The 11,934-nt window shown below is 37.1% G+C and overlaps 1 protein-coding gene across 2 annotated transcripts in view; it reads left to right on the top strand.

The window, feature by feature from the left end:
• The first annotated feature begins 4,501 nt into the window (after nt 1-4,501).
• OLR1 (oxidized low density lipoprotein receptor 1) overlaps nt 4,502-11,934 on the top strand; it is a 10,781-nt gene continuing 3,348 nt past the window's right edge. For both annotated transcript variants that reach the window (XM_008697457.2, XM_008697456.2), the window contains exons 1-4: nt 4,502-4,639; nt 6,531-6,632; nt 8,307-8,552; nt 11,753-11,892. In XM_008697457.2, coding sequence (XP_008695679.1) covers nt 4,552-4,639; nt 6,531-6,632; nt 8,307-8,552; nt 11,753-11,892 — 576 coding nt within the window. In that variant the 5' untranslated portion in view covers nt 4,502-4,551. The remainder of the gene's footprint in view (nt 4,640-6,530; nt 6,633-8,306; nt 8,553-11,752; nt 11,893-11,934) is intronic.

The following is an 11,934-nucleotide window of genomic DNA, read 5'->3' as shown; positions in this document are numbered from 1 at the left end:
TACTTTTTGGCCCCTTTGATTTTTCTCCTTTTGACCTTTTCTACATCAGATGGCCAACCATGAATTCCCTTCCTTTTTGTGCCTCAGTGAAAGAGAGGCCAGGACTACCCTTACTGTGAGTCATCAAGCATGAGTTACAAAGTGTTGAGCAATGAGTTAGGTCATATGCATGGCTTCAAAAATAGATAATAAAGCAGAAGAGATCAGTTCCATCTTGCAACTTCTCCGCTAGGAAGTCCCTCTATCTTATGAATCAAGATTGGAGTGTTAAGTATTGTGTGAACCTCAGAAGTATTGACAGTCAGGATTAGATTCAAGGAAATTTGACAAAACAGAAGGATTAAGTTTATCACAGGATTATTAGTTTTTTACACCATCTAACACATTATCACAAATTATATGAGTAACAACGTAAAACAACACACATTTTTTTTTTAAATCTCACAGTGTCTATGGATCTGAAGTATAAAAACAGTTTAGTTGGATCATCTGTTTAGGGTCTCAGAGGCTGCAGTCAAGATGTCTATTGGGTTGTGTTTTCATCAGAAGGCTCAACTGGGAAAGGATATACTTCCAAGATATGTCAGGTAGGAATTCATTTCTTTGTGGCTATAGGATTTGTGTAAGCATGCTTCTTTAAATCTGACCAGAGAGGGAGGATGGAGGGAGAAAACCTTTAGCAAGATAAACACTATACCTTATGTAATCACATATACCTGATCATATATGTTCCATCTCCTTTGCCACATTCCAAGCCACAAACATCACCCACACTCAATGGGAGAAGATTACCCAGGTCATGAACATCAGGAGGTGGGGATAATGAGAACCACTCAGTGTGTGAAACTTGTCCATTTATCTGCTACATCAGGATTGTAGAAATTATCCCATGGATCTTTAAAAACAGAAGAAATACAAATGTTCATCAATCAATGAATGGGTAAACAAAATGTGGTGTATACATACAATGGAATATTATTTAGCCTTAAACATAAAGAGAATTCTGTTACATGCTACAGCATGGATAAACCTTGAAGACACTATGTTAAGTGAAATAAGCCAGATACAAAAGGACAAGCATTATATGTTTCCACTTATATGAGGTACCTAGAGTAGTCAAATTCATAGAAACAGAAAATAGAATTGTGGTTTCCAGGAACTGGGAGAAAGAAAGAATGGAGAGCTGTATTGGTCAGGGTCCTCCAGAAAAACAGAACCAATAGGATGTGCATATTTATAGAGAAGGATTTATTATAAGGAACTGACTCATGCAATTATAGAGACTGGCAAGTCCAAATCTACAATGTGGACCAGCCAGCTCCAGTCCCAAGAGAACGAATGATGAAGTTCCAGCCCACAGGCTGTCTGCTGGAGAATATTTTCTTATTTGGAGGAAGATTAGTGTCTTTGTTCTATTCAGGCCTTCAACTGATTAACTGAGGCCCACTCTCATTATGGAGGGAAATCGTTATGCTACTGATTAAAATGTTAATCTCATCCAAAAATATTCTCAGAGAAACTCAGAAAAATATTTGACCAAATATCTTGGCACCCCATGGCCCAGACAAGTTGACACATGAAACTAAGCATCACAGGAATTATTGTTTAATGAGTACAGAGTTTTTAGTTGGAGAAGAATAGTGAGCTGTGTTCTTATCTGGCATCAGATAGAAAGGAAATGTTCAGTAAATCACTTACTTTTTTTGGACTTTAGCTCCACCTTCTTAAAATAAAGATCTAAGACCTATTTTCCTTAAATTTCTTGGCATTTTTAAGACCCAACTTATTCTGGTGATGTTTTAATAGTTAAGATTCTCAAGTGTTAGCTGTTTACTGTTTGCAGAATATTACAGAATATTATAATTTATATGGTATGCCAGGGTGATAGGAAAGAATTAGTTTTTATTAATAGAAGGGGATCTATCTTTTCTTTTAAAGAGCTTGAATCTGGTTGGAGAGATGGAATAATTTTAATGGAATTGAAAATCAATAGAGGGCACTATTAGAGTATATAAAATGAGGGGGTAAAAAATGTTGGCAATCCTACCTGTAGATGTTGAGTACAGGGGATTTTTTAAAGAAAAATAATATATTTGAAGGGAGTACAGGATTTGTAGAGCTCATCACCAGGTCCTGGACTGCTTAGTGAGCTTATGAGTGTGGACCCAAAAGCAATGGATGATTATGCTCTCCTGGGTTTCAAGGGTGGGGTATGAAGGTGAATAACTGAAGTCTGAGAGATCTAGCTCAACCTTAGACCTTCTCTAAAGAATGTAGTTCTTTCTAGTGCTGTGTGTACCCTTGGGTGTTTTAGCTTTATAGTCACATATGTCCTTCCAAGACAATTCTTCATAGGCCAATCCGTAAAAGGTTGCTAGGAAGCGATGAGCTCACAAGAAAAGTGTGTCATGTCAACAAGTGTGCTTCTGTATCACATCTTAATGCACTAGAAATGGCATACAAAATAATTGAGTCACTGTGGGGAATGATAAACTGTCCTCGTCATTGAGACATGACTTTTCAGTATTTATTAATTCATTAATAAAAACAGTTTCCTGGGATGCCTGGGTGGCTCAGTCAGTTAAGCGTCTGCCTTGGGCTCAGGTCATGATCCCAGATCCTGGGATCGAGTCCTGTGTTGGGCTCCTTGCTCTGTGGGGAGCCTGTTTCTCCCCTCCGTGGGAGCCTGCCGCTCCCCTGCTTGTGCTCTCTCTCTGACAAATAAATAAATAAAATCTTTAAAAATAAATAAGTAAAAATAAAAGCACTGAGATTCTGTTTATGTGGAAGTCAGTGTGGTGAATGCAGGAAGCAATCTCGCTTCTTGGCACTCCCTGTCAAGGGAGGTGGGGTGAGGCTTGAGTGGTGAAGGTAAGTAGCACTGATTTGTTACAGCTGGTTTGACTAGTATATATTTGCTACAGGCTGAGCTTTTTTGGTGAACTGTATCATAGTGTAAAACTTTAATTTTTAAAATTATTTATTTATTTGTTTATTTATTTATTTTTAGAGAGAGAAAGAGGGAGCAAGCAAATGGAGGGGCAGAGGGATAAGAAGGGAGAAAATCCTTAAGCAGGGTCCACACTCAGTGCAGAGCCTGATATGGGGCTTGGTCTCACGACCCTGAGATTATGCCTCTGTGATCATGACCTGAACTGAAATCAAGAGTTGGACGCTTAACAGGCTGAGCTTCCCAGGCGCCCCATAGAGTAAAACTTTAAATGACAGGTGAACTATTTTCAATTTGGTCCCAGATACCCTGCACAGAAAAAGGGAATACAAGTAATCCAGGAAGGAGGAGGGAAATGGAATCCTAAGTAGGCTGTCAACATCAGTGATTTTTCTAAATAGTTTCCTAGATATTTTATTTATTTATTTTTCTCCAATGTTCTTTTATGTATCTCCTCTTTTTATTTTTTTCCTTACGTAGTTTAAAGCAAATTCCAGGTTTATTATATCATTTAGCCCATAAACACTTCAGAAAATATCCCTAATACATAATTAAAAAAAAAAGCATGTATAACTGCAATGAGGCATTTCTTCTCAGGTTAGGAGATTGTGGAGGGAAAATAGGTGAGAATTCTATCAATGAATTCATATAGGCATCCTTATGGGGAGCTCACTGAAGAGTCTTTGAGACTCCAGTCATTTATGTGTCCTTTGATGGGCAATTCAATTGTGCTGAATAATACTACTGCTGATATTAATAACTATCATTTATTGAGTTCTTATGTTTGAAGTAGAATACTTAGCATTTTCATGCAATATTTTATATGAATCCCAACAGCAACTTTATCAACATTATCCAGTGGACATTCCAACGTCCCAATTTATAGACAAAGACATAAACTCACAGTATTATGTAATTCCCCAAGATTATAGACTAAGGTACTAGCAAAGGAAAGATTTGAAACTAGCTCCATCTGGCTCCAAATTTCTGTTGCTATGTTATACTGCTGCTATGTTACTGCCACTGTATGAAATAGCACTCCTAATTAAGTTCTAAAACTACCCAGGTCACCATGGCTGGAGATGATCACACATGATTAACTACAAAATTTCTAATCTATTGCTGATTTAAACAGTCAAAAATAAAAAGGAAAATGTGAGACTTATGAAAGTCACAGTATAGAGATAGCCTTCTACAGTGAAGTAAACAAATAAGGACCCCGGAATTGAGTAATCTGGTTTAAATGCACAGTCTTCTACAAGTTTAATGTGACTTATTCTTTTGAGTTTCAGTTTCCTTATCTGATGAGTGAATACAAATGCTTTTCTTCTAATGCTCAGAGAAAATATACTTTTCCCTTTCATTAATTACCTATTGAAACATCCTGAAATACTAGCAGAATCACCACTTTCCCCACCTGCAATAGACATAACAAGAATTTGCGTCAGCCAACTTTCCAGTATGAAGCAAAGCCTCTTCCTCCTACCAACGATTGAGTCATTCTTCTATTAGATAGCAGTAGCTATTTAAACACTCCAGCAGGAGCTCACAAATTTTTACTTTGCAGAAGTCCTTGACTGTTTCACTCTCTCATTCTTGGAATGAATTTGGAAATGACTTCTGATGACTTCAAGAGCAAGACTATGAAGGATCAACCTGATCAGAAGCCAAATGGAAAGAAAGCTAAAGGTACTAGGGGTGGATGAATGTGCCCAGCAACAGAATTCAAGGATTAGCTCAAAAATGTAAATTAACTGGAATAACATAAGATTAGAAAGCTGAAACACCAGAGGATGGAAAAATATTGTAGAATTAATAACATTTACTTAAAAGAAAAACAATTCAGATATAATGGTGATGATGATGATGATGATGATACTTTGAATGAACTAACTTGGTATGAATGACAATGTATAGATTCTGATAACTTTTATTAGACATTATCATAGGTTGTGTTCTATGCTATTCACTGTACATGCACTATTTCTCTGAATCAGCATTTATAGGTAGACATCCAAGTTAACAGTAGTCATTCATTCATTCATTCATTCATTATTCATGTTGTAAATATTGAATGCCTGAATTTTACTAAAATTATGACTCTAAATCTCTCAGAACCTGATTAGATCAGTCACCTACTGAAAGGAATCCAGTTGCTTTCTGATCAGAAAATCACTAATGGAAACAGAAGTTGGATTAATGGTCTCTACCTACCAAAGAAATGGGACAAAGGGTGACCTATAGAAAACGGGAGCTTGTGTCTTCCCTGCACAGGTGTAGATCTTGTGATTTTCTTCTAAAAATTCAGGAGTTTCTTCTCTCAAGAGTGGTTGACATACATTCATAGTATAGAATGAGTACTGACCAGAGGGAAATATTCTTTGACAGATTTACACAGATATCTATCCCCAAGCTAGAATCTTAAGTGATTATTTGCAAGAGACACAACTTCTACTTCTCTGCCAACTTGCCACACACACTCCAGGAGCTTAATGACTTTTGAATTAGTGAATGAACTGTATTTCTTCCTGTTAAAATTGCTATTTTGTCTGTCTCATCTCTAGAGTCTAACAGAAGTGCTTTTGACTCTGTGAATATATTTGACCATTGATTGATTTGGATCATTACACATTTGCACTGGAAACTTTGTGATGTAATGCTCCAACCACGTAGTGACTGACAGTTGAATTAAAGACCTATGTTTGGATTTTAACATCTGTGTGATCTTTTACAATTCACTGAGACTTTGGGTTTCCTTATATGCATATGGAGGATAACACTACCAGTACCCTATTTGTTTATTGTACAGGGTGAGGAGTCCACATAGATTATATATTTTCCCATTGGACCAAAATATCTGTGCTTTTTTAGTGGTGGACCTGTGAGCTACATGACTTATTTGTTTCTATAATAATAATGGTGAGCTTTTATAACAACAAGGGCCATAGCTGGTGTAAGTATAGGACATGACATTAATATGAGTCAAATGAATGTTGAAGTTTAATCCCTATTTTTCTTTAGTCAATAACCTCAGTTCCAAGATAATTTTAGTGGAATAAAAATTGAAAGCACAAAATTATAATTCTTTGAGGCAATCTGTTGATTAACTAACTAAAGCTTATTTGCTTGGTATTTGACATTCTTTTATGGTATACTACTTATAAAACACGCTGGGTATGAGGTGCATGTGAGGTGCATACACATGGTCTGTATTAAAAGTATCAGGCTCTCTGTTCTGTGGGTGAAGTTGATCCAACCAAGCTGAACTGAGAGTTTCTTAGACAGTCATTATGGGGAGAGTAGATAAAGTATAAGCTTTAGAATCATGTACTTAACATCACATATCTGGTATCGAATCCTGGCTCTCAAATTGTGTCAGTTGCGTGACCAAGAGTAAATTACTTGAATTCTCTGTCTGTATTTTTCATCTGTAAATATGAACAATGAATTATTTTCAGAGCCCTTGGGAGGATTAGAGGTAAGAAATGCAAAGTACAAGATACAGACAGTTTCCAAATAATTGTTTGATGACTTGGTTCCATCTTTTATGTCTTTCTGATTCTATCATCTGTCAATCTAGGTCTTCGTCTTCTTTCTTCTCGGTGGTGGTGCCCTACTGCTGTGACCCTAGGGATCCTTTGCTTGGGATTACTGGTAATTCTTATAATGCTGACAATGCAATGTAAGTACTGGAACAGGGAAATGATGGAGGAAAAAGTGAGAACTTACAAACATGGCTTATTAATTGGTTTTATAACAACTATAAACAGTCTTGATTTAGATACATTTTAGGCAAACTTTTTGGAATGAGTGGGAACATGAATAAGTACATTGTGCTTGTCCCTAAAATTGACTGGGATATGGAATTAAGATTATAAATGGTAGGTTTTTGTTTTGCTTTGTTGTTATAACGTCATGGATAAAGTCTGTTTAAATCCTGGAATGATGGAAAAGAAAATAATTTGAAGCTACTAAGCCACAAGATCCCCTGAGAGACCCTAAAGGAAAAGAAAAGTCATATAGTTCACATTGAGGTTGTTTTGTTTTCTTTTTTGTCTTAGAGAGAGATTGCAAGTGAGTGGAGGAGCAGAGGGAGAGGGAGAGAGAAAATCTCAAGCAGGCTCCATACTGAGCACAGAGCCTGACATAGGGTTTGATCTGATGACCCTGAGATCATGACCTGAGCTGAAATCAAGAGTCAGATACTTAACCTACTGAGCCACCTAGGTGCCCCTACATTGAGTTTTAATAGAGATGATTAAATACCAATTTACAGTTAAGAATCAAAAACACCATCTTAATAAATGAAACATTTAAAACAACTGTAATTCAAATTTATAACATGGCCACTTAGAAGAGAGGATGTTGAGAGCAAAAGAAGTGATAAGAAGGATGAGAGTGGCCAAGAAGGAATGAAAATGGTATCGATCACCCATCTAATTGTCTGTGTATTGAGGTTGTAGATCTGAGTTATTTTGTCTATTTAGAATCTAGATGATTAAAGCCTTTGAAGTGCTATTTGTTTCTCAGTTGTTGGTTAAAGTCACCAATCATTCATTTTTTCAATCTGTTAGCACTTGGGGCCTTCCCTAATGACTAGTGGTGGTGATTGGATGAGTCTTCCTGTAAGAGGAAACACTTTACACCAGTCTCAGATCCAGCCTTAGGCCAAAGGGTCTGTTTTGTACTGAACCATCAAGCTTCTAGAACTGAGACATTTGACCCTTAACATTAGCTGCCTGCCAGATTTTACAAACTTTATTTCATCCCACCCTTCCTAAAATGTACTGTGACTAAAAAAAAAAAAAGAAAAAAAAAGAGAAAAGAACCCAAAAAACAAAAAATGCTTGAAATTGTTATGACATAGCAACTTAAAATAATTCTGTGGGAGGGTGTCTCAAAAAAGGGGTGTCACCGTTTTTAAATAAAATTAGGAAGTCTGGAAAGGTAAAGAGTTAGCAAAGGAATAAAGACACAGAGTAACTCATTAATGACAACAATTAATAATCAATGAGTTTGGCTGGCATCTATTTCAGATTGTCTGTATTTTAGTTATGCCATTGATATACCCTTTATCTTATGATTGCTTTTAAACTTGTTTGTAACCATCAGTAACAAGTAAAATCCTGTTGTTGTTGTTGTTTTTAATCAAAAGTGTCTGTGACAATTCCTAACATGTAAAAGAAAATACTACAGGAATATCAAATAACTTTTAAATTCATAATTTCTGAGTAACTTTCCAGCAGTTTGTTGTCAAAATATGTTATTTGATTCAATTCTTTAATTTCCTCAAAATTCAGTGGAGGGATTTTTATTCAGCTTTGGTAATCGAGTTCTTATTTCAGCTATGATTTAGTATCACAGGTGTCTGATCTCCTAAAGCGACAGCAAGCAAACCTTACTAACCAGGAAATTATACTGGAGGGACAGATCTCAGCACAGCAGCAGGCAGAACAAGCTTCCCAGGAGTCAGAAAGGGAACTCAAAGAAACAATAGAAACCCTTACCCAGAAGCTAGATGAAAATTCCAAAAAACAGATGGAACTTCATCAGCAGACCCTGAATCTCCAAGAAGCTCTAAGGAAAGCAGCAAACTTCTCAGGTATGGGGGATGAAGAGGGGAAAAGAAGTAGTGGACACTTCTCTGTTTAATCTTAACTCTGTTTTGAAAATGTCTCTAGGCTCAAAATTATATATTCATAGTGTTTGACACCAGAATTTCTCTAATTTGTCATCCCCACCCTTCCCTCTGCTAAATTCTTGAGACACCTGATTTAATTAAGCACAGTTTTTGGTGGATTTAAATTTTCTTTCCTCATGAAGCCTCTTCTTTATTTTTAAAATTTAGTTTTGAGATTTTTCTGGAAGAACTCTCCCACTCTTATCCGTTGCCACGGATTCTTACTTCTTTCTGTTCCAATGTATCTTAATCATTGATTTCTTTCCCTGTGGGGTCTCCTTTGTCCCTGGGAAGCTCTACATTAACTTTATTCTATAACTAACCCTATTTCTTAAAGTATACAACATCAATTTAAATTAAATGAATGGAGGTAGGCTGACTTGGACGTGTGGGGGAGATGCTCTAAGTAAGAAAAAAAATATAAAGGGCCCAGGAAGCCAGTTTATAGAAGGAGAATTGAGTTGCTCTCAGAATCTAGGAGACAGGTAGAAACAGTAGCATCTGTAAGAAGGGGATCATGATGTGAACTCTGATGTTATTACAGAGTTATCTGTGTCATTTAGTCTTTGTACGACATGTAATTAAAGCAGGCGTACGCTTTTCATCATATGGAGATTTCAGGGCTATGAGATGGAATTACTCTCAGAAATGCATTGCTTTCTTGGCAGTAGATGAATGAGTGCCCTATTCTCAGCATTAGTAACTAACTGCCACTAATAAATAGAGATTTCTCCAGTTTCTTGGTTGTACATCTCACTTGATCTCAACCATGCAATTTATTTAAATACAGATTATATAATAACAGTTCACAAATACCCACAGATTCTTATTTTATAGATGAAAAAATTAATAGCCAGAGAAGTTAAGTGATGATAATAAAGATAAGTAGTTTTTTTAAAATAAAGTTTTAGAGTTAATAAATCCCTTCAATATTTACAGGGTTATTTAAATTTCCAAAAGAAGCAGAGATTTTTAGACAAATTGATCTTTGGCAAGGATCAAATCTGTATTGTTTTTGTTAAGGAGGGAGCTACCGAGGAAATGAAAGAATACACTGTCTCTAAGAAGGTGTAAAGGAAGGAGACTAATCTATCAAAGATAGAAATGTTTATATAAGCAGACATAGCTACATACCAACCAATGATTTATTTCCCAGATGGGGCTGTAAAACAGTTTTGTTTTGTTTTTTTAAAATCAGTTGTATGAGATTAAATCTACGTCAGGACCATCCAGTACCGTCTCCCAGAGATTCCAGGCATGGGCAACCAATCAAAAACATTAAGTAATATGTTTTTCACTGGTAGATATCCCACGTAACAGGTTCCATTCCTTGACAGTGTCAGATAAAGGCCAATTAGTAGAGATAGCAAATAAAGTACCGCTTTTCATCAAGAAACTTTGAGAAGCTTCTCAAAAACATTAATAATAAAATACCACATGAAAAAAAAAACCAGTTTCCTTAAGTTTGAGGCATGTTTTATCCTTCTTACTAACAAGTCTGTGGTCCACAGTGTAGATCTGAAGAGAGAGAGAGACTCTGAGAAGTCATGGAACGTGGTTTGCAGGAGGTCGTCCGCTAGAAAGGTGCAGGCTCTTCGCAGTAACGGACTTAATATTTAGTACTGAAATTAGTGGCGGTTGTCAACCTTTGGTGTACAACATTGTCACTCCAGTAGCTTTTTAAAAATGACAGTCTCCAGGTTTACCCCGATATTCTGTATCAAAATATCTCGAAGGGCACCAAGAAATATTTCCTCGACTGATTCAAACTCGGAAGTTGGAGAGGTAGTGCCTGTCGTGGTTAAACACACGGATGCGAGAGCAAGCCTGCCGAGGTTCACATTCCCATTTCCTCTATCCGCCAGCTGAAGAAAATGAAGGGCACTTATTTCATCGTGCTGTTATGAAGATTAAATGAGTTAATGTGTGTAAAGTACTGCCAACATAGTGATATTGTGTTCATTTAAAAAAAAACACAACAACCTTTAAAGAGGACCTCGGGCTGGCTGAGTCAACGGAGCACGAGATTCTTGTTCTCCGCGTCATGAGTTCAAGCTCCGCCCTGGGGGCTTGGGTGTAAAGTTTATTTAATTTTTTAAAATTATTATTAAAAGAAACACAGGTAGTTGTAATACCACATATGGCTATGTATTGGACAACATATGTCTAGAAACAGGAAGCCCAATATTTAAGCCTAAATTCATTATTTGAAAACCTGAAGTTTTAAAATACATAAATGTATCTTTTTAAAAAGATTTTATTTTATTTTTTTAGATTGATTGATTGATTGATTGATTTTAGAGAGAGAAAGTGCATACACTAGTGAGGGGGAGAGGGAAAGAGGGAGAGAGAATCCCGGAGCAGACTCCCTGCTGAGCACAGAGCCCAAAGGGCTCCATCCCACCACCCTGAGATCATGACCTGAGCCAAAATCAAGAGTTGGTCACTTAACAGAGTCATCCAGGCACCCCAGATTTTGTTTCTAAGTAATTTCTACACCCAGTGTGGGCCTCAAACCCACCCCCAGATTAAGAGTTGCATGCTCCATTGAGTGAGCCGGTCAGGTACCCTAAGCATATCGTTTTAACAGCAGTGTGGCTATTAACATACCATTCCCCCAGCTCTTACTTCCATTATTCCAAACATAATTATAAAAAATAGGTCAGATTCTAAAGTTACATCTCAGCTCAAGTTTTGCTTTTGAACAGCCTTGTTTTGGATTTCTAAAATCAGAACGCTTTAAGAGAAATAAAGACTATGGGTCTATTGAGTCTTTGAAGACTCTGGATATAATTCCAATTAAACAGAGATGATATGCATGTGACAGTCCTGAGGGGAGAATTGATTTAAGAATTGCAGAAATATTTTTTTTAAGATTTATTTATTTATTCGACAGAGAGAGAGAGAGCCAGCGAGAGAGGGAACACAAGCAGGGGGAGTGGGAGAGGAAGAAGCAGGCTCATAGTGGAAGAGCCTGATGTGGGGCTCGATCCCAGAACGCCGGGGTCTCGCCCTGAGCCGAAGTCAGACGCCCAACCGCTGTGCCACCCAGGCGCCCCCAGAATTGCAGAAATATTTTTGCTCAGGCATCATTCACTGATTAGATATGCTACACTTCCTAGGTCCTTGTCCCCAAGACTGGCTCTGGCATGAAGAAACCTGTTACCTATTTTCCTCTGGCCCATTTAATTGGGAAAGAAGCCAGGAGAACTGCTTGTCTTTGGATGCCCAGATGCTGAAAATTAATAGCACAGATGATCTGGTGAGTTTTTATGGTTGTACATTGGGCTGGAGTAGCGCCTTG

Source organism: Ursus maritimus, unplaced genomic scaffold, assembly GCF_017311325.1.
Source record: "Ursus maritimus isolate PB19 unplaced genomic scaffold, ASM1731132v1 scaffold_26, whole genome shotgun sequence".
Classification (NCBI taxonomy): Eukaryota; Metazoa; Chordata; class Mammalia; order Carnivora; family Ursidae; genus Ursus; species Ursus maritimus.
Note: the sequence above shows the minus strand (reverse complement) of the source record. Positions and strands in the feature narration are given on the sequence as shown.